This window comes from Suricata suricatta, chromosome 14 (assembly GCF_006229205.1).
Source record: "Suricata suricatta isolate VVHF042 chromosome 14, meerkat_22Aug2017_6uvM2_HiC, whole genome shotgun sequence".
NCBI classification, from domain to species: Eukaryota; Metazoa; Chordata; class Mammalia; order Carnivora; family Herpestidae; genus Suricata; species Suricata suricatta.
The window spans coordinates 68,208,909-68,232,095 of NC_043713.1; the positions used below are offsets into that span (position 1 = coordinate 68,208,909).

At 49.5% G+C, this 23,187-nt stretch overlaps 1 protein-coding gene across 1 annotated transcript; it reads left to right on the forward strand.

Moving 5' to 3' along the window:
• On the forward strand, window positions 1-23,129 carry SEC14L2 (SEC14 like lipid binding 2). The gene is made up of 13 exons (XM_029922029.1): window positions 1-148; window positions 2,300-2,375; window positions 6,739-6,782; window positions 7,157-7,216; window positions 7,484-7,672; window positions 8,744-8,839; window positions 9,015-9,075; window positions 9,469-9,552; window positions 13,692-13,798; window positions 13,905-14,044; window positions 14,192-14,361; window positions 20,083-20,206; window positions 22,072-23,129. Exons 1-13 carry the CDS (start codon window positions 95-97, stop codon window positions 22,166-22,168), a joined length of 1,302 nt encoding a protein of 433 aa, XP_029777889.1. The 5' UTR covers window positions 1-94; the 3' UTR covers window positions 22,169-23,129.
• Window positions 23,130-23,187: the final 58 nt, after the last annotated feature.

Sequence of the window (23,187 nt, forward strand, 5' to 3'; positions counted from 1 at the left end):
GCCCGGGCAAAAGGCTGGGACTTTACTCTGGCGGCCGAGAACGAGCCGGTGCTCCATCAGCTGCCGCAACCGCCGCGCCCGGGCTGGAGCCACGATGAGCGGCAGAGTTGGCGATCTGAGCCCCAAGCAGAAGGAGGCACTGGCCAAGGTAAGTCCTCACCCTGGCCAGACCCCCACCCCCCGCCCGGGGCCTCACCTTCCAGCGGCTGCGAGCCGGGAAGGAACTGGGCGGGGGGCGAGCGATGGTGCGGGACTGGCCGGCGGCTCCGGGAGCTGCGGCCGGCCGCACCTGGCGCCCCGCGCCCCTCTCCCCGAGGCCTGCCCCTCCCTCCCTCCGTCCGCCGAGGAGGCCCCGGGGAAGTTTGGCCACCCGTGCCTCAGCCCCGAGCGAGACCTTGGCGGTGCCACCTGGGAAGAAGTGGTTGCTTGGAAGCCCTCAGAGGTAGCTAAGGGCACAAAGGCAATATTCATTCTCAAGACTGGCACCCGGGCCCTGGGGGCTGATGCTGGGGCAGGGCCCCAGGTTTCCTCCCATTTCCGGGAGGTTTTCCTCTTACAGGGGCGGCGGCGCCCTGAACAGGGCCCTGACAGCTCTTTGGGATACTTGGAGAGCCCCTTCTGGGACACCAAGTCTCTCTGCCCACCCTGGGCAAAATCTGACCTTCTCTGTGTGCTCTTTGATGAAACGAAATGAGGGGTTGCACCCCATAATGTTGAAGGGTGAGCCCTCATGTGAAGCCTAAAATCCTATCAGCGACTCATTGGGTTGAGGTTAGTTTGAGCTCAGACGGCCCTACCTTGTCCTGCAATCCAGGCCCCTCCCTGGGACTGGGGCAGATGCTCTTCAGAAGGCTAGAAGGTAAGCCTGGCTTTGCTTTGGCACCTGGGCAGAGGAGGAGGCAGCAGTTTGAAAGCTAGACTCCCTCTCCAGCAACTGAATCTACTTTTTGTTGGGCCTGAGGAGAGGGGAGATTGGCTGTTCTTGGAGCCAGAACCCATTGGGACGGTCTGAAGGTCTGGAGGCTCCACAGCTGAGTTTTCCATTGCTGGGCAGGGGGTAGGGGACCAGATGTCTCCTGCCATGGCAGTGGGGCTGAGGCACCAACCCCATGAAGGCTCTGCCCCAGGCTGGGCCTCCCCCATCCCAGGGAGGCTGGATAGGGAGGTTTCAGGTTTTACTGCTGACCTGAAGGGGAATTCAGGCAGAGGAGAGATTAGGTGGTGATTAAGCTGGAAACCAGGGGCTGGGTAGGGTCCTTGGTGAGGGGTGGCTTCATGCCTGGGGCCTGATGAGCAGTTTCCCTGAGGGTCTGGGGGATGGGATGGGATGATCGGAGTTTCTGGCTGACCTAGGCAAGGGGCAGAGGTGGCAGGTCCTCATTGGTCCCCTCTGTGGCTGTCCTGTAGGTCAGTAAGTAGGGAAATGTGAGTGGCTAGAAGCAGGAGGCATGGGGAGAGCATGTGGGGGTGTGCTCACCTACTTGGAGTTGGATGTGGTGTCCCTTGAGGTCACTGTCCACATCCCTTGTTTGGCACTCCCTGCACTTTCCCCCTTCATGGCTTCCTGTTGGAACTGTTCCCTCCACCTGGATTGCCCTCTTCCCTTCTCCTGCTGTCTTTGAAGTCCTTTAAGCCCAACGCAAATGCCATTTTTTGAAGTCATATGAGACCACTGTCTTCCGGGGCCAGTCATAATCAAACTTTTCCCTCCCTCTGCTCCCCCAGCATATTGCTCACCAGTCCATTACTAAAGGGCAGAAGACTACAGTGGAAAGAGTGCACTCTCTGGCTTTGGACAGATCTGGGTTTGCATCCCAGCTCTGCTGATTACTAGCTGTTCAGCCTTGGGAATGTTACTTACCCTCTCTGAGCTCTAATTTCCTCATCTGTAAAATAGGGAGAGTGAAACCTCCAGGGACTATGAGTGAGGCATGAATAAGATAAGTGCCAAGTTCAGTGCTGAGCACACAGGGAATGCTTGGCAAACTGACAGCTTTTACTGTGGCATGTGTCAGGTGCCAGAGCGTCTACTATCACAGTTAGCTGGGAACACATATGCCCACCTCGCACACTGGAATGTGGAAGTGCACACAGCCAGCCAGAGGTAGTGTCTTACTCCCTTCCTGTCTCCTCTTTGCTATCCACTGAGGCAACATAGTGTGCTGTGCAGACCACGTGCTCAGCCAGTGTCTACAGAGGTGACCCATGTTGAAGAGAGTCTAGCAGAATCCCTGTAGACAGCCCTGGGCAGAGGGTTCACGGCAGGACCCGCCGTTCACCCTACTGCCTCTCCCTACAGTTTCGGGAGAATGTCCAGGATGTGCTGCCCACTCTGCCAAATCCAGATGACTATTTTCTCCTGCGCTGGCTCCGAGGTAAGGGAATTGGGGCTGCGGGAGGCTGGGGAAGTGGCTTGTTCTGTGTAACAGAATGGTACACTCTGGAAACCCAGTTCCTGACAATCTGAGAATCTGGAGAATTCAACCTTTAGAATCCAAAGGACTCTTGGCAATTACATAACCTTGACCCTTGTTTTGGGTGGCTAACAACACTGAGGCTCAGAGAGGTGAAGTAACTTGCTTCAAGTCACACAGTGCTTGCGCTACAGGCAGAAAGAAGACTAGAGCTGGTGGGCTGACTCCTACCCCAGTGCCCTTTCCATCCATTTAATAAATGCACTCTCCTGATGGACTTGGGGAAATGGATTGAGGAAAAGCCTAGGAAGACCCAGCCACATGGGTAGTCAGAGGCAGAGCCAAGTGTACAACCAAGTGCAGGCTCGTAGGAGAGTCCAGCCTCCTCTGTGGCTTTTTGGGATGGCAGGCCACCTACTGCCAGCAGTTTAGGCAATTTGAAGGAGGGGCAGAGTGCACGGTGAACATGGGGAGCACTCAGTCAATCCTAGGTTGACAAGACTCCCCTCAGGCCACTACCAGGCTCCAGAACCTCATGTTCTAGTACTGACTCTGCCCTGGCCTGGCTATGGCACGTGGGCCAAGGGCACACATCTGCTTTAGGCTCCTCTCTGGTAGAACAAGACCAGACAGGGTACCCTGCCTATTATAGGATGTAATATGGCAGAACTCTGCAAGTAGTGATGAAATGTACATGTTTCTATTAGCATTAGAGTCCAACTCAGCTCCATGCCCCAACTCCTGAAATTTCTCCTTTTTTTCCCCTCTTCCTCTCTTGTGGCTCAAGTCATGTGCTACCCTCTCCAGTTCCTGTGACACACTTTTTTTTTCCTTTATAGACACTTTCTTACCAGACATTGAAATAATAGAGAAAATTCCACTCTGTTAGACTGGGAGAGATTCTGTTGTGATGTAGAATCATAGCCCCAAATACTAATATACAAATCATGCTTGATTCTTTATTTATAGAACAGACACACACATACGCACTCTAGGGGTCTTGGGACAGGTGAAGAGGTGTATTTTTCTCTTCTGTCCAGAAAAGGTGCTAGTAGGCACCCCAGGGCAGGTGCAGCCAGGGAAGCAACATGGGGCCCAGTGTGCCTCTGGAAGTGCCACTTGCCCTTTCCCCCCCAAAACCTCAGCCTGCTCGGATTGGGTGGAGGGGCAGCTTGGGGCTCAATGGCCTCAGTCCAGGGATGTTTTGCTGAAGGGCCTTCGCTAGAAGTGGGCGGATAGGCAGCGTGGGAAGACTGTGCTGCCTTAAAGAGCCAGCTGCAAGATGATCAAACACCCCACCGAGCTGCTGTTAGGTAGAGATGTGTGGTTTCAGAGAGCTGAACAAAATTACACAGCTCTTTTATCTAAGAGAAGGCCACCTGGGCTCCTGGCGCTTGGTTTCTCAAGCATTCCCAGCTCCCCAGTCCTGGGATAACCCCTCTCTTTGCAGGCATATGGAAGAGTATAGTCATCCTCATTTGCCGGATAAGACAACTGAGGCTCAGAGAGGGGAAGGCATTTACCTGAAGGCACACAGCTAATGAGAAGCAGAATGGGGCAGAAACCTAGCGCCCCAGACTCTCAGGCCAGCAGTCTCTCTAGTAAGCCGCAGCTGCCCTCTGAAGACAAGCTCTGCCTCTTCAGACAGAGGAAGTGTCTCCTCTGCACGTTGTGCCTTGCATTTCCTGGGCAGGAGTTCAGGCCTGGTCAGACTCTGCTATGAATTTCAATTACGGTTTTTGTTGCCTTTTTTTTTTTTTTAAAGGAAACATTTTCCCTCTCTACCTTTGATTCTAAACGGAACATTTTCAGGGCACATGCCAGCAGAATGTCTTTCTCTAACGTAGGTATGAGCTCCAGCTTCCACTCTTGGCCCCTTCCCCTCATATGGGTTCAGTTTTCTGCAGGCCCCCAGGCCCTGAGAGCAGGCACACAGATCTGTCCTGCTTCCTCCTGACTAGGGCTGAGCTCTGGGCTCCCCAGCAAGGAGGGTCAGACAGCCAGATGAAAACAAGGAGGTGGTAGACAGACTCTGTGTGTGTGTGCACGTGTGTGTGTGTGTGTGTGTGTGTGTGTGTGAGGGGTGGGGACAAAGGAAGTCTGAGTCTTCTTCACCAGGACTAGGAAGTGATCAGGTAAGAACCCAGGACAGCTGCTCCTGGGCCAGCTTCTCTGGCGGAGCCCTAAGCCACGCTTTGAGCTGCCCCTGACCAGGGCAGCAGGAGCCGTGGAGAGCCCTGACTCAGCAGACATGGAGAGGCACCAGGCTGGGTCCAGTCAGGGCCAAGTGGCAACTTGCAGAGGGCGTCGAAGAAGATGCTGGATGTTGGACTCTGGCAGATACTGGTTAACTGGAGAGCCACCTGGAGATAAGGGAGCTCACAGTTCACTACCACTCCTCACAGACCAGCTGGGCTCCCCCATCATGGTAGCATGTTGCTTTGCATCTTTCACGTGTTCCTAGATCAATAGATGATTTAGTCTGATATGTGCAGTATCTTGTTGAAGGTCAAACTGCGAGAAAGTAGGACTGAAATGCCAACCCAGATTATATTCCTCTATAAGCTGCCCCTTGCTGCCATGATGGCACGTGAAAGGTGGCCTTCAGAAGACACTTCCTGAGAGTGAAGGCTGTTCAGTTCTACAAATGTGTGTCCAGCACCAATGACAGGGGTGGCATTGGTCAAATCGCACCCTTTGGGTGCAGGAGAGTGGACTGGATTTCATGGTAGCAGAGTCAGGAATGTGCTCGGCCACTCCCGGAGATCAGTGATTAAGGTGACAGTCCAGAGGGCAGCCTGTCTGGCCCAGCTTCCAGGGGTGTCAGCAGATCTAGATACCAATCAGATCCACAGAGGACATACAGCTGGGAGGGACAGTTCATAGGTTGGTTGGCAAAATTGGTCAGAGTCTGGATCTCAGAAACTCTTTAGGGGATGGAACGAAGCTGACTCTAACAAGACGAAATCTCTATCAGATGGGTCCAGAAAACCACCTCACAACATATGGGATGGAGGCTTCGCAGCAGCACAGCTGAAAAGGATTTGAGGGTTTCAGTTGACTGTAAGCTCCATCTGAGTTGAGGGTGTGACTGTTGCCAAGAAAGTTCTTAGGCTTTATTGGAGAAAGTTAGACAATGCCTGGTGCTGTGCCCAGTTCTGGACAGCACACTTTAAGAAGGGCACTAGCAAACTGGGAAACTTCTTTTTTAAAAAAAATTTTTAATGTTTATTCATTTTTTGAGAGAGAGACAGGGAGCGAGTGGGGAAGAGACAGAGAGAGAGAGGAATACACAAAATCTGAAGCAGGCTCCAGGCTCTGAGCTGTCAACACAGAGCCCAATATGGGGCTTGAACTCACGAACTATAAGATCATGACCTGGCTGAAGTTGGACGCTTAACTGACTAAGCCACCCAGGTGCCCCTAAACTGGGAAACTTCTAAAGGAAAGTTCTGTGGATGGACCTGAAACCGAGCTGTGAGGAATGGTTAAAGGAAGGGTCCATGGATGGGCAACATGATAGCCCAGGGAACTCAGGTGGCAGCACAGAGTTCACCAGTGCTGGAGAGGTTGTCACATGACTGAGGAAGCGACCCTCCTTTCCAAGTATCCCAGCAGTGGATCTCCACTCAGTGTAACAATGAGGACTGAGTGCAAATGGCAGCTAAGATTACCTGGAAGCAGGTGGCTTTGGGGGTGTGGAGGGGGCAGTGAGGTCTTTGTGTTCAAACTTGAGCAGGATGACTTGGGTTGGAGCATAAAATGAAGCGTTGGCCCAGGTGAACTTGAATTCTGAAGTTTTCCAGGAACCATGGGAGGAGGACCCTCTGTGTCCCATTAGGGTATGCGTGGGTCCTTTGAAGATTCGGCAAGGTCAACTTGAGGCTCATCAACTTCTCTGTCCTACTGGGATGTTCTGCCAGATCCACCGCAGATTTTGGGGCAGCTGTGCTCCTCTTTGAACTGTGGGTCAAGTTCTCGGAACTGGATGTTAGACTGTGAAGATTAACTTTGTGTAAGGGGAAAGGCAGAATGAGAAAGAGGTCCAGGGTTTACTTTCCATGAGAGAAGATAAGATCTTTCATCTATTGCGTCCACTAGGGTAAAATTCTTTTAATCCTGAAGTTGCAAGGCGCTAGCCACCTGCCCTGATCCTGGACCTTCAGGGGCTGTGGTGTTCCAGAAGCCCCCAGTGAAGGTCTTCATGTTAGCTTCTGCTTATGGGGTGATCTGGGAGTCAGCCCCTGCATGGGAATAGGGAAATCTCCATGTCCTTGGATGCTCAGTCTGCTGGTCTAACCCTGACCACATTTCCCTGTTACAGCTAGAAACTTTGACCTGCAGAAGTCCGAGGCCATGCTCCGGAAGGTGAGATCCATTTAGCTTCATATCCCACTGTTTGCCTGTTCGTCTTTGCCCACCCTGTCCATCCAATCACAGCTTTTGGTTTGTGTGACATATCTGAGTATTAGCTGACCACTGTTGCCTTATACCTCTGTGACAAAGTACATTCCCTTCCCTGGAAACACAGAACTTGCATAGTTCTGGGCCAGCCAAGAATTATAATCTTCTGCCCAGTCCTCTAAAACAGGCAGTGCCTTCTTTTCCATTCTTGCTAGTTGCCTTCTCATGACATACCTGAGATGTGATGATGGCCTCTTCATTCTGTCATCTATTGCTAGATGCCCTTTAAGGATTCCCTCCATTAACGCTCTTTTAAAGCCCTGACTTTGTGTTTGCAGCATGTGGAGTTCCGAAAGCAAAAGGATATTGACAACATCATGAGTTGGCAGCCTCCAGAGGTGAGGACAAATGATCTTGCCCCATCCCTATGTTGGGTCTGTTAGACCCACAATCTGTGTCCTGAGTCTGGCAGACTGGAACCTTCAGAGGAAAGGTCTGACAGTTCCAAGTGAGCCCCCATGGTTCCCAGAGTGGGTATCCATTGGCACCCAGGGGAGGGCTGTGGAAGGAGAGATTGACGAATGCATGGGAAAGCCCTGGGATACAGGGAAGGCATGACTGGCCTGGGCCTGCTGACCTGGTGCCTCCTCTGTGTCTTTGCCCAGGTGGTCCAAAAGTATCTCTCAGGGGGCATGTGTGGCTACGACCTGGATGGCTGCCCCATCTGGTACGATGTCATTGGACCTCTGGATACCAAGGGGCTGCTCCTCTCAGCCACCAAACAGGACTTGCTCAGGACCAAGATGCAGGACTGTGAACGACTTCTTCAGGAGTGTGTCCGCCAGACCGAAAAGGCGAGTGGGTTTAGCACGGTTGAAAGCGACTTCATCATAGTAGAGGTGTTCAGGCAGAAGCAGGCACATCGCACAGGAATTTAAGCACAGCTTCAGGCCTGAGGCCCAGATGTTTGGATTTCATAGATGAGTGAAATTTCAAAGTTCTGGGGACTGACATATGTCACCAAATTTTTATTTTTCCGAGCAAGGACTTAAAAAAGAAAATTACTGGCTACTATGGCCGTAATCAGCCCCCGAAACTATAGGAATGGCATAATCTCAGGATAAAGAGCGGTCCTTTAAATAGAAGAAATTTAGTTTCATAAATAAATTCCTACATTATCATTGTTTTTCTCATTCATCTGGGCACCGGTAAAATCTTTGTCACGGACCAGCCTGTCCTCGGAAAAGTGTTTGGGTGCCACTGGCAAGATGATCTGAGTCTGTATTCAAAACAAAAAGGTGAGGACAGGGGATAAAAAGGCTGAAGGGAGAGCCAGAGCCACCCTGACCTTCTCCCCTGCCTTCCTCTTCAGCTATTGTAAGGATCCAGTGAAATGATGTGATAAATTTGGGAACCGTTCAACACTGTCTTTCACGAACATGCACTGAGAGCCCAGTGTGTACAGAGACCCTGCGGGCTGGGGACACAGAGAAGCATTGTGGGGGGATGCGCCCTTAAGGGCTTTGGTTGGACGGAGAGTCTCTGTGCCTGCTCACCAGGGAAGTTGCCCAACGAGGCCCCATGGACTGAGCACTACCAGGTGCTACACACAGAGGAAGGGGGAGGCCTCCAGGTCAAACTGCAGAACAGAAGGGACCTCATATTTAATCCACCCAGTTGTTTACTGGACCAGAACAGGGACAGCCCCTTGAGTCAGGCCACAGGCCTAGGCCGGAAGAGTGACTAGCCTAGGCCACAGTTCTGGCCTGGGGGTGATTATTTCAATTTGGAAGATCCTTGGTATGGCCCTGCCCAGATCTGGTTGCCATATGGGCCCATGACCAAATCAGCAAATGCCCTGAACTGGGGAGGGCTCCTGCATCGCAGAAGCCTGATGTGCCTTTCTGCTCCTCTGTCCCCTGCAGATGGGGAAGAAGGTGGAGACGATCACCCTGATTTATGACTGCGAGGGGCTTGGCCTCAAGCATCTCTGGAAGCCTGCGGTGGAGGCCTATGGAGAGGTGAGGGGCAGGGCTGGGAGGGAGCTGTGAGGAGGAGAAAAAGTAGGGGTGAGTCCCTCTGCTAGGATGCCCAGTGGGTGAGGCAATAGGGGCAGAGTCTAGTCTGAAGGAGGCAGGGCCTACTTCCCTGGTACAGAGGTCTGGGCCCTCCAGACTCCATGATTTGTTTCCACAGTTTCTCTGCATGTTTGAGGAAAACTATCCTGAAACACTGAAGCGTCTTTTTGTTGTTAAAGGTAAGATGGGTACTATCTGTGATTATCTGTGATTAAGTCAGATGGGAAAGAGGGGCCCAAAATGTTACTGGGACAGGTTCAGGGGAGTAGAATGGGGTGAGCCAGAGGAGGGGACCTGGGGACCCCTGACATATGCAGACCGAGTTATAATTCACAAAGCTTTTAGGATTTATTACCTCCTTGGAGCCAGCCAGATGGGTGAGGTAGGAAGGCAGTGCCCACTGTCTAGATGGGGAGCTGCATATCAAAACGGCACCTGTGCCAAGCCTCACACCCTGGGCAGCCTGTGTGGGCACTAGGGAGCCTGTGGCCTGACACAAGGGGCTGGGAGGACACTGTTAGGGACAAAGTGGGCCTTGCTCCCGGTCTCACGTTGCCTGGTCTCTGTTCCAGCCCCCAAACTGTTTCCTGTGGCCTATAACCTCATCAAGCCCTTCCTGAGTGAGGACACTCGCAAGAAGATCATGGTCCTGGGGGGTGAGTAGCTCCGACTCTTCTCAACACCACTGGACGCTCTGTGGCCCAAACTGGGGACAGCTTTAGATGTATCTGAGGTGAAGGTTTCCTCTGCTGGTTTGGTAGCAGTGGGCCCCAGGAGCAAGTAAGGGGCCGGGCTAGGGTCGGCCTTTCTGTTTTAATAAGAACTCTTTCTCTCAGACACTCTAGAAGCACAGTACTGAGCTCAGCACTGTAGATGCAAAGATGCACAAATGCCAGTCTTGCCCTCAAGGAGCTTACTGGGTAACAGGAGAGAGATCTTTAGAGGGAAAGCTATGATACAAGCTAGAAAAGGTACTAGAAATGGCAGAAAGAGGGTGCCACAGAGGTCACAGGAGCAGAGGTTGCTTTCAATTAGGGGCAACTAGGAGTGGCTTCCTTTTACGGTGTGTCAGGCCCCCTGGACTAGGTGACAAAGATGAATAAATGAGTCTCTTGAAGAGCTCTTGGCCCTCTTGGGGAAAGGGAGATGCAGACAATACATTACATGTAAAAGGGAGGAATCAAAATGTGGGTGGGGACACTGAGCAGGGACACTCACCCTGCCTGACCCAGGAAGGAGCGGACGCCTACCTTAGCTGAGTGCTATGGAATGAGTAAGAGGCAGCCAGATGAAGCCAGGCAGGAAGCTGTTGGGCAGAAAGAACAGCACCAAGGAAAGACCTGACACACTGTGCTTTAGGCAGTTGTAGAGAGGACGGCAGGGCGTGGCAAGAGGTGCTGCCAGGACACCATGCTGAGAATCCCCGACTACAGGCCACTGGGAACCATGGAAGAATTCTGAGCAGGGAGGGTACCAGGATTGGATTTTTAAAAATTAATTAATTAATCTGTTATTTAACTTTCTAGCCATTTTATTATTTTTAAATGTTTATTTTTGAGGGAGAGAAAGAGAGAGACAGAGACAGAGTATAAGTGAGGTGGGGCAGAGAGAGAGGGAGACACAGAATCTGAAACAGACTCCACGCTCTGAGCTGTCAGCCCCGAGAAAGTGAGGCTCAAACCCATGAACCATGAGATCATGACCTGAACTGAAGTTGGACGCTTAACTAACTGAGCCACCCACATGCCCCTATTTTATTATTTTTTAATGTATTAATTATTTACATTTAATTATTTTTTAAATGTATTCTCAAGTTAGCTAACAAACAGTGTGGTCTTGGCTTCAGGAATAGATTCCAGTGATTTGTCACTTACATGCACCACCCAGTGCTCATCCCAACAAGTGCTTTCCTTAATGCTCCGCCCCCATTTTCCCCACCACTCCACTCCCATCAACCCTTAGTTTGTTCTCTGTATTTGAGTCTTTTATGGTTTGCCTCTCTCTCTGTTTTTATCTTATTTTTCCTACCCTTCCCCATGATCACCTGTTAAATTTCTCAAATTCCACATATGAGTGAAGTCATATATCTGTCTTTCTCTGACTTACTTTGCTTAGCATAATACCCTCCAGTTCCATCCACATTATTGCACTTGGCAAGATTTCAATTTTTTTCATCACTGAGTAGTATTCCATTGTATGTGTGTACCCCATCTTCTTAACTAGGATCAGATTTTTAATTTTTTTTAAGTTTATTTATTTTGAGAGAGAGAGAGAGAGAGAGGGAAAGAGCCAGAGAGAGAAAGAGAGAGAGTGCAAGCTGGGGAGGGGCAGAGAGAAGGAGAGACAGAATTCTACGCAGGCTCCGTGCTATCAACACAGAGCCTGGTGCAGGGCTCAAACTCACATAATGTGAGATTATGACCTGAGCTGAGATCAAGAATCAGATTGCGCCACCCAGGCACTCCAACCAGGATCAGATTTTAAATGGAGACATATTTTACTGGCAAGCTTGAAAGGACAAGTACCGGTTTGCACACTGTGGCCACAGTCCATGCAAGAAGTGTTGCAAGCCTGACATAGGGCAGTGGCAGTAAGGATGGAGAGGAGAGGATGGACTGGAGACTCAGGAAGTGAAACAGCAGAACTCAGATGACTGGATGTAGGAAGGAAGGAAGAGAAATCTAGAATGACTTTCTGGTGTCTGGCATGAGCGACTGAGTATTGCAATCACTCTGGTGCAGTTAGTTTAGCTAGAGAACACAAATGGAAGAATAAGTTTGATGTGGAGTTTGGGGAGTCTCTGAGATATATAGATGTTGGGGGTACTTAAGCCTGAAGCCGAGGAGAGAACTCCAGTTTGGAAGTTATCAAACATAAGTAGCAGCTAAAACCTTGCGAGTAGATAAAGGCTGCCCACAGAAAACTGAAGGCTGAACCCTGGGGATTATCCAAGCTCAAGGGCAGGCAGAGCAAGAGGAGCCCGCCAGGGAAAATGAAAAATGATTGATGAGGCTGGAAGGACCACACCTGGCAGGGATTGGATGTGCCAGGGAGCTGGGAGAACATCAGGGCATAAGGGGAAGCTGGCGCAAGAGATGCACAGGAATCAAGCCAGCTAGGGACAGAGAGGAGCTGAGTTTTACCAGAGCATTAAGTGGAGTTGGTGGGAAGAAAGGACCACATATGTAGATTGACACTGGGTCCTGGCAGGCTTAGTGCCACCTGTGGAGTTGAACTTAGGGGTAGGTAATATGGATTCTGAAGGTTTCTGAATGTGCACCATTAGGGAACAGATTGAAAGTGGAGATCTTCCCAATGCATATTATGCATATTAGTAAGCCCTGGGAACAGCGTGGAACATTCTAGAAAGCATTCTAGAAAAGGACCTGGAATCTGGTCCTGACTCTGGCAGCAGCAAGGTTTGCTTCTTGTTGTGTCAGTTACTCTCTCTGTAAGATGGGAAGGTCCTTCTGGCCTTATTCCAACTCTCCAGCTGAGCGGGGGGAAGACATACAAAATCTGAGCAAAAGGCCCTGATGATTCTTGGCTTTTCTGCTGCTACCACCCACCATGAGCCTGCGGCAGTTGGGTTTCCTGGCAGCAGAGCTGTAGAGAAGGTGCCGTCTGTTCTCCCACCCACACCTGAAACCCTTTCAATCAAACCCATCTCAGGCTCGGGAGATATAGGATCTTCAGCAGAGGAGGGAAGACATTCACTTTAGGCTGGTCAGTGGAGCTTAGGAGCACAGATTAAACCACAGATGCGGTGTCCCAGGAGTTGTGTGGTCCCAGGACCCTAGAAACCAGAGGGCTGGGAGACTCTGGACAGTCTCTGTGGGCTTCCAGCCAGCAACAGCAACAGAGAACACTGGGTTGTACCCCATGACTCGGAGCTGCTGCCTATTTATGGTCTATATAGTCGACATGGAAAGGTTTCCAGCATCAAAATATTGTACTTGGCTGATATTAGTTTAGGAATTTGGAGTGGCGAAGTGGTTCTCAGCATTGGTTGCACTAGAGTCAAACTCTCCTAGTCAGGAAAGGGCTTGGTTATTTAAAAAAAAAAAAAAAAAAGGGCCGAATCACTGGCAGCTTAGACAGCCTGAAAAACAGAGCAGAAGTAAATCGTGGCTGGGATAAAGCCAAGGGAACCCATTTTAGGGTCCACTGTAGAGTAGAGCGTTCAGTAACTCATGACTGAGCATGATTCGTGTAGATGAACGTAGGGGATGAGACACAGGGTTGTGCTCTTGTGAAATTCAGTCTACCTGAAATTAAGATCACGTTGATTCAGACCCTCCTGCTTGTCGCATGTGCTGTCCCGTTGTGTGGGATGCCCTTCCCTTTCTTTGTTCCCTCTGCTTGCACTGCAGATATTTGTATCACCTTCCTTGGAGTGATAATATATTCTCGTGTGCATAGGGCACTTAACAGTTTATGGCATCTTCTCAAATACTTAGTTCACTTCACCCCCACTGAAGCCTCGCAGGGTGGGCGGAACCAGGCTCAGAATGAAGTGATTTGGCCAAGGTTGCTCAACTGACCAGAGGCAGGGGAGACAGGACTCTAGGTGTTCTGATTCTTAGTTCAGGGCAGAGCCTCACCTCTGGGGGAATGGTTCCTCTTGAAACCCCTGCAGAGCTGTGTGCACACCATGTATTCCTAATGTCTGTGTTTTGTGTCCTGGGGCAGACAGGACTTTTTCCTGGCTTTTTTGTGTTGACCACCAGGGCTGTGAGGAAATATTGCCTAGTGGTGACCCTTTTTTTTCTCCTTCCTTCTCTCTGCTGCCCAGCAAACTGGAAGGAGATTTTACTGAAACATATTAGCCCTGACCAGCTGCCTGTGGAGTATGGGGGTACCATGACTGATCCTGATGGAGACCCCAAGTGCAAATCCAAGGTAAGGGACTGCATGCCCCCTGTCGCATAGCTCATAAGGGCTAGGGGATCACCCAGGAAGCCCGGCTCAAATGCACATTCCAGTTCATTCTATACTCTGCTTCTAGATCAACTACGGAGGTGACATTCCCAAGAAGTATTATGTGCGAGATCAGGTGAAACAGCAGTATGAGCACAGTGTGCAGATTTCTCGTGGCTCCTCCCACCAAGTGGAGTATGAGATCCTCTTCCCTGGCTGTGTCCTCAGGTAGTGCTCGGGACCCTACAGGCGGCCTGTGCCTTTCAGCCATAGGTGCCAGTGGGTGGGCTGGTCTGGGAGAAGCCCTGGGGGCAGGACCCCAGAGAGTGTACACATGGATGGAATCTCATCTCATTGGGTGGATGTCTTGTGCAGGTGGCAGTTCATGTCAGATGGTTCAGATATCGGTTTTGGGATTTTCCTGAAGACCAAGATGGGGGAGCGGCAGCGGGCAGGGGAGATGACAGAGGTGCTTTCCAACCAGAGGTACAATGCCCACCTGGTCCCTGAGGATGGGACCCTCACCTGCAGTGATCCTGGTATCTGTAAGTATCTCTGTCTTGGCTTAGAGCCCCTGCCCTAGGTGTCTGCCTGTGAGTCCCTCTTTCTCCATGGATCTGCGCTCAGACTGTTAGAACTAGACATAGGGCTCCATCAATTCAACCCTCTCCTTACATAGATGAAGAAACCTAGGCTTGGACAGGTGCAATGACCAGGTGACCCTGCTGGTTAGCAGCAGGGTGGGACTCTGGGACCAAACTCTCCCAGGTAGAGGTGAGTTATGGTGTGAGGTGATCACAAGAGTTCAGAATACCTACTCTGTGGTCCAAGACCAAAAGTATCTATGGCTGTCATCAGACATTTTTGGGGGACATTCCTCTCCACAGACATCAGAGAGGCAAAATTTGCTTGGGTGGATGCAGGGATCCCAGGGTGAGCAATGCTGAAAAGCCCAGTCTTGACCCCTCTGAGCTTCATCTCCAACTTGATTAAAAAAAAAAATGGGCACAGACCATAAACAGGAAGATTAGGCAAGAGGAATAACAATGGCAAACAGGCAGTTGAAAAAGTGTTTAACCTCACTCAGCTTTGTAGTATCGATTAAAATTCTCTTTTGGCAATTCTACTTCCAGAAATTTATTCTACAGAATTGTTTATACAAAGACACAAAGATATAGGTACAGGTATGTTCCTAGCAGTCTGGGAAACTGGCAATAAACTAAATGGCCTTAATAAGATCTTGTTAAATGAATTATGGTCCATGTATACATGTACATGGAATACAGTATACCCATTAGACAGAATAAATTGACATATAAGATATCTGGTACATGTTTTAAAAAAAACAAAGAGTGAAGCATAACATATGGTATACACTCTGTTGTTTTTTTTTTAATGTGATATGGAAAATAATTCTAGAGAACAGTAGTTAGCTCTGAGATGGTAGAAAGCTTATAGAGGGCTTTAATTTTTTACATGAGTTCTGAGAATAGTTATTTTACAATGACCATGTACTACATTTATAAGCAGAAAACCCACACACACACATACACACAATTCCCTTCCAATCTCCAGTTTCCTTTCTATCAGAGCCAATGGGCCAGGCATGGAAAATCAATGAGAGCAAGGGCTTTATCATCGAGCTAACTTAGATTTGACTAGAGACTAGTCCTTAGGCAAGTGACTTAGCCTCCCCGGGCTTCCGTTTCCTGATTGCTACAATGGGGATCAAATTCTCTACCTCATGGGGATAGGTCTGTGCAGCACTTAGCATAATGCCTGGCATACTGCAAGCACCCAACACACTATAGTCACCATTATTATTATGAGGGCAAGACCTGGCAGGGAGAAGGGCCATCGTGGGGAGGTGTTGGAGATGGGAGAAACCCTGTACCCCATTTCTAGGGTGGCATCCCCAGGAGATCTGAGCTCGCCCCCAGATGCCTTACTCCATCACCCTGACCTCAGATGCCATGTACTTCCCCACAGGCCAGGCAACCTTCAGTCTCTGCTGCCCCTTCCTCACAGATGCTCCGTGGTATGGCTCTCTGTGGAGGAGGAGCATTCTTGTTAGTGAGCAAGCAGCCAGGTCCTTGGAGGAGAAAACACATTACTGGATGCTTCAGCAAGAACAAGTCCTAGCACACCAGCGCAGATACTATTATCCACAGAGCATAAAGTATTTTGTATATAAGCTTGAATTTCTTAAAAAAGATTTTTCAGGGGCGCCTGGGTGGCTCAGTCAGTTAAGTATCTGGCTTCGGCTCAGGTCATGATCTCAAGGTTTGTGGGTTTGGGCCCCATGTCGGGCTCTGTGCTGGCGGCTAGCTCAGAGCCTGGAGCCTTTTTCAGATTCTGTGTCTCCTTCTCTCTCTGACCCTCCCCTGTTCTCTCTGTCTCTCAAAAATAAATTAAAAAAAAAGTTTTTTTAATGTTTTATTTATTTTTGAGAGAGAGAGAGAGAGAAGTGGGGGAGGGTCAGAGAGAGAGACACACACACAAACACACACACACACACACAGAATCCAAAGCAAGCTCCAGGCTCTGAGCTGTCAGCACAGAGCCAGATGTGGGGCTCAAACTCATGAACTGTGAGATCATGACCTGAGCTAAAGTCAGATGCTTAACCAACTGAGCCACCCATGCACCCAAAGCTTGAATTTTTTTTAATATTTTTTAATTTTATTTATTTATTTTGTGAGAGAGAGAGCGAGAGCAAGCAAGCAAACCAGGGAGGGGCAGAGAGAGAGACTTCTAAGTAGACTCCATGCTGTCAGTGCAGAGCCCAACATGGAGCTCGATCTTACAAACCATGAGATCATACCCTGAGGTGAAACCAATAGCCAGCCGCTTAACCAACAGAGCCACCCTGGTGTCCCAAGCTTGAATTATTTTTAATGGACAGGGAAGCCGAGGTATAGAGAAAGAATGTCACCTCTCCCACAAAATAGCTTGTGTCAACACCAAAAGACAGAGGACATGAGGTAATCCTAGAGTCCTGGTCCAGATCTCTAGGCCATACCCTATGCTAGAGATGATCAGGTCTGTCCTGATGTGACAGAAGAGAGAGTGGAGTCCCAGACCAGGGAAGTAATTTACCCAAATCCATGCAGCCAACAGCAGTGCCCTACCCATTTTCCAGCAGTGCTCATTCCTGACTATAGCACGGGAAGGACACAGCCTGAGAGAGGACCAGGAACCTTATAATCAGGTTCAGGTTTACAAATCCCAAATACATTTTAGCTCTTGGATACACTGCCAAATGAAACGTTTATCTGCCTGGGGGGCTTTGACAGCTGCTTCTTGTCCATTCCAAGGAGGATTAGAGGCAGATCACAGCATCATGTCCCCTTCCCAGGTGTAAAGACAATGAGGTGGGATCAGCTGTTGTCTGGAGCCATGGCTCAGGTTAGACCTGAGCCCAGAGAGAATGCAGCATTAGGTTACAAGCTTACCTGTGGGAGGGCAGTGCCCTTGGAGAACCAGGTGACCCCCTGTAAAGTGGAACATAATTGCCCAGTGGAGAAATTAAAGCTCTGTGCCAGCCTCCAGTGGTAAGAGTGCATTAATCCTTCCCAGGTCACGCGGGTCCGTGCCCAAGTGTACTTAATGACCGAGAAGGAGAAACAAAGCCTGATTTGGTTTCACTTATTTTTTTTCCCTCAACTAATATTTCCTGAGGGGCTGAGTGTAGAATACTTGGAAAGAAGAAGATTCAGAAGAAAAGATCTGGACTTTGTCTGCCTAGAGTACTTAACATGGTCCATAAGACCTTAACGACTAGATGAAGGTTCAGCAGTACTGCCAGGTCGCACTGGCGAGAAAAGAGTCCAGCCAGGCCCCAGGAGGTCTGGTTTCTAAGTCCCTCTGTGCCACCAACTCTGCAAGTGTTTGAAGCAGGTGTCTCTAAGTAGTTTTTGCTTTCCTTCCATTTTTTTCTTTAAGGAGGGGGTGGGGAAGAGAGAAAGAGGGAGAGAGAGAATCCCAAGCAAGCTCTGTCAGCACAGAGCCCAATGTGGGGCTCAATCCCACAAACCGTGAGATCATGACCTGAGCCAAAGTCAAGAGTTGGCTGCTTAACTGACTGATCATCCAGGCACCCCAGCTTTTGCTTTTCTTCTTAAAATGAGGGGAGTAGGCTAGAGCAGGAGGCCTTTTTTTTTAAAAATAATTTGTTTATGTAGGTTCCATGCCCAATGTGGGGCTTGAACTCACAACCCTGAGATTAAGAGTCACAGGCTCGACTAATTGAGCCAGCCAGGCACCCCTAAGAGGAGGAGATCTTAATCTGGATTTTGTGGACTCCCCATAGGTGTGACTGTGAATCTTAAAAGACCAAACACTGGGGCTCCTGGGTGGCTCAGTCGGTTAAGCCTCTGACTTCGGCTCAGGTCATGATCTCACGTTCATGGGCTCGAGCCCCGCGTCAGGCTCTGTGCTGACAGCTAGCTCAGAGCCTGGAGTCTGCTTCGGATTCTGTGTCTCCCTCTCTCTCTGCCTCTCCCTGCTCATGCTCTGTCTCTCTCTGTCTCAAAAATAAATAAAACGTTTTTAAAAAAGACCAAACACCTCCCTTTTATAACATAGAATGTCTAATATCCCCTTTACTATTCTGAAATGAAATTCATAGATAATATAACCCATCTAAACATATAATTTAAAAAGCAATATAATCTCCTACTGGGAGAAATAAAAGGAAGCTAATTTAGAATATGTATTTGTTTCCATACATAAACAAGAGGGCACAATTACACCCATGTGCCAACACTCTTTAGAATGGTGCCTTTCCTATTGGGACCCCCTGCTCCCAAGGGTCCATGACGGGTTCCAGGGGATCTGAAGTTGTATGATTTCATCAGATTCTCATGGGGCCGGTTCCCCAACAAAGGTTGAGGAGCTTTAGCCTGGAGGATCTTCGACAGCCCTACAGGCCTGTGAGTACATGATTAGTGTCAAAATGAACCATGCAGTTCATGAACTCCATTTCCCTTGGGCCTGGGCCTCAGAACAGCCCCTTCCTTGTTTCTGAGAGCAAAATATCGTATGAGGCAGAGCCATCTAGATCCTGGTGCTTGGTCTAAGGAGCTCAGACCTTTCCTCTAGCATGACTGACTCTAGTTGCTAGGCTCTGTCATCCAGGAGAGTGAAGAAGTGTCTCTCTTTCCAGAGGGACTACTAGTTCTGAAAGACGTCTGGTACAGAGAGAAAATCAAGGAGTAATACTCTCTCTGCACCATGAAAAAAGTGTGGATGGTGTGTCTACCCAAGGTCAAAACTATGCATTTTATTTAGGGGCAGGAAAGGGGAGAGGTTAAGTTTCAAGATTAAATATACTTGGGGGGGGGGAGCTTAAGTTTTTATTTTTGCTGGGAAAAGTGAGAGAAGTCCAGGATAGGGAAACGGCAGAGCGAGTGTTTTTGTTCTCATGCTCTGTTCTCTTGAAGGGGTATTTGACTGAAATGGAACAACTTCTCAAAAAGAAAAGGGTTAGATTAAAAGCAGTCTGTTCCTCGGCCAAGGCTTTCAAGCCTTCTCTGCCAACTGCACACCCACTTTGAGTTTTCCTAATCTTTTATGATTACAAACAGGGGCAAAGTGATCATCTTTGTCCATTTATCTTCCTGTGGGATGAATTCCTGGTTCAAAAACGGTATATAATTTTTTGCCTTGGCCAGAAACTGAACAGGGCTCATCTTTTGCCAGGGCCCAAGGCAGGCAACCATGCAGACCAGAGGGAAATGCAGCTCTATCACCTCACCATGTGACACAGTGACCTCCTTTTTATATGCTATAAAGTAGGATTAATGCTGAATTCATAGTTATTTGGAGCAATAGTATAGTAGCATATATAGATTACCAACCCAGGGCTGAGACATGTAAGTAGTCATTGTTACCATTGCTATTATTATGACAGCTACTGCTGGTACTAATTTTGCTGTGCCATTTCAAGGCCCAGTTCAAGTTCTAACTCCTCTGAAAAGCCTTTTTACCTGATTTCAGTCCATAGGGCCCTCTCCTCCAAGCTGGTAGTTAACAGATGTGGTTGTCTCTCTCACTCATGCGGCACTCAGCATGTTCTGTCTCATATTTTTTTTTCTCTCTGTGAATAACTGGCCAACCCAGCTTGACTTAAGTTTCAGAAGGTGAAGGACCATTGCTTATACCACCTTCGTCCTCATTATGGGCCACACTGCCTTGTTCAGTCAACAAAACTCACTGCCCGTTGTTAGAATTGCCTGAATGTCTGGTTTTCTGCCTCCCTTCAGATGTGCTGCGGTTTGACAACACCTACAGCTTCATTCATGCCAAGAAGGTCAGTTTCACTGTGGAGGTCCTGCTTCCAGACAAAGCCTCAGAAGAGAAGATGAAACAGCTGGGGGTCACCCCAAAGTAATGCCTCCTCCCACAGAAGGCCTGGCTCCCTCAGTGTCTCCCTGTCAGTTTCTTTCCCTTGTAGCAGTCATTTGTCCAGTACCCAGATGCCCCAAAAAACTGGGCTACAAGAAAGACCTTGGGCTGGATTTGGGAAACCTTCATTTCAGAATTAGGAAGAGGGAAAGTAGCAGGAGAGGTCCCCTTGCCTCTCAAATTGCTAAGGAGTCTCCAGGGGCTGGGCACCATGATAGGATCTACTATCCTATACGTTGTGCCAACTTCACCTGTCCAGTGACAGCTGAGACAGGAAGGGGAAGGGGGTAGGGGGATGGGTGTGGCAACAGGGAAGAAATTAGAAAAGGGGGGAGAGATTGAGACCTAACACTTCAGGGAAGCCAGCTGTAGGGGAGGAACTTGTTCCCAGATGAAAATGTTAAAGTCTAGATCATAATGAGGATATAGCAAGGTAGCAGGTTGCTAGAGTTATGGTGAGGTCAAAAGCTCTTCTAAATGTTCTATCACCAAGGCTGCGATCTTTTGGCTTTGCCTACCGGGTCTCAGAAGATGGCCCGAGTCAGTATAGATCTTCCCACTCAGGGATAGACAGGGAGGCCACCTTGAGATTTCTGCAACTCTTGGGACCCACTGGCTGTCTCTTTAATTACTGATTGTCAGTGACTCAGCTTCTCGGGACAGTGAGATTTGGTACCCAGCCACTGTCCTCCAATGCAATCAAAGCACAGGGAAATTACCTCCAGGATCTCAACTCCATGATGGGCCAGGGAGGCTAAGGGTGGGGGTGAGTCCTGTGGCTTCCACCCCCCTTTTCAGTGCTGCCAGCCTCTCAAGTAACTCTCCATATGAGCACCCCACAGAAAAAATGACAAGTGGGATCGAAATAGTAGATCTCAGTGAGTGCATTGCCCAGTCTGAATCTCCCACGCTGCTGGCCAGGCCACTTCCTGACTGACCTCAGCAATACTTTGGCAGTCCCATCTCCGTGGGAGGCATTGGACTGGGGCTTGTGTTCCTGGTGTCTGGCCGGGAGACTGCCCCAGCAAGGGGCCAAAGCACTAGCCAGCATCTGGGAGCAGCCACAAATAGCCTCACAGGTCCCCAACCCCTCCATCCACGGTGACAAACAAGGATGGCCAAGGGGCGCTCGGTGACCAGGGACTGGAGGGCAGGGATCCTGGGGGGAAGCACAGCACTTAACCCCACGCCCCGCAAAGGAACACTGGAAAACGGCCCCACCTGGGCCTCGCAGGAACTCCTTTCCCTCCGAGTCCCTGGCCCTGGCCCAGCGTGCGGAGATGCATACTGAGTAGGGGCTGGACTGGTATTGACCTGAGCGGCCCGGAGGCTGCGTGGGCACCAGCCAGACCACTTGGGAGAGGTCATTCCGATCTTGGTTTACAACGCTCTGTTAGGAAAATTAACCAATGAATAAAGCAACATTCTGTGCGCAGGAACTGGAAATCAATACCCACCCCCTCGCTTCTCTCTCTCTCTCTGCCCCTAACTCAGAACGGCAAATTTATACCTTGCGGCAAAAAGCGGGGCGCATGCGCAAAAGCCACACGCTACTCCCCTCTGGCGCGCACTTTCCCGGGGCTCTTCAGCCAGCTTGCCTCGTGGTTGGCCCTGCTCGGTGCTGTCTTCCGCCATCTTTGTTAAGGGCACTAGGGCTTGCTCCTGGCCGCCTTCAAGGTCAGGGTGGAGGCCCCGCCCCACTCGGTGCCCTGAATTGCGCCGGAGACTAGCGGGCTAAGTGCGGGTCTGGGGAGTACGTGCAGTTCCTCCAGTGGGCCCAGAGTGGGAGGGAAGCGGACGAGCGACGCTCACGTGGTGCTAGGGACCGTCTCCTAATTCCGTTTCAGCACTATCGGTGTTTCCGAGGCTGGAGATCCCTTTGGCCCCAAGCCCAGCTTCCTGCGAGGTCACGCCAACCGGCTGCCCTACAAGACCGTACAATGACAAAGACGGCCAGGGGTGAAAATGGGGCCCTTAATATTAGATCCGTGGTCTTTATTTTCCCTATCTTTATTTGATGACAATAAAAGCTAATTCTTTAATAAGAGCTTACTGGGTACCGTGCAGCAACACTGTGCTTAGAGCCCTGGGTTGTTGCAGAAATTCAAGGAAATAGTACGTACACAGCGCTTAGAAGAGAGCCTTAACAAATGAGAGCTTAGTAAATATTGGCTACTCGTAAATTTTACTGATGCGGCCAATAGATGGCACAACTGGGATTTGAACCCAGGACTACCTATCTTTAATGGCTGCATCTTCACTGGCTGATACCTCCAAAATCCAAAAGATTCAGAGCTTTAGTGAAGTGCACTCATTGCCGACATGAGTAAACTGAGGTCCACCTAGGGAAGAGTTTCTTAGTAATCACTACTACCCAAAACCACACATTCTGTTCTGCTCATTTCCCTGAAGTCTTGTTTCCCTTGCCTCATTCATTCATTCATTCATTCATTCAAGGTCCTGCCCCCAAGAGGCTTGCTCTGAGGGTTACACCGATCCAGTTAGACCCCAGAGCTTGATAAATAAACATGGCACCTCCCAGGAAGGCATCAGCCTAGCCAGGATGCTCACCATTCACTCCCCTATCCTCATTAACTCAACTCTCCTTAAGAGTGTGGGATCTGGAGCCACATGGCCTGCATTCAAATGCCAGCTTTACCACTTAACTGTATGACCTGGAAAAGTGACCATCGTTTCTGTGCCTCTATTTTTCTTAGCTGTAAAATGGGGGTCCCAGGTTGGTGGGAGGCTTTAAGAAAGTAATCTGTCTAGAGTCTTTAGTCAATGGTCTGATCAATAGTAAACATAACAGATGATTACTTACAATTAATCTTTGCAACTCTCCCAGGAGTGAACATTGTATTCGCATTTAATAAATTAATAAAATGAAGCTCAGATAAGTACAGTCTATTGCCTGAAGTCACACAGCTATGAAGTGTAATTAGGAAATGTAGCCTGCCTTT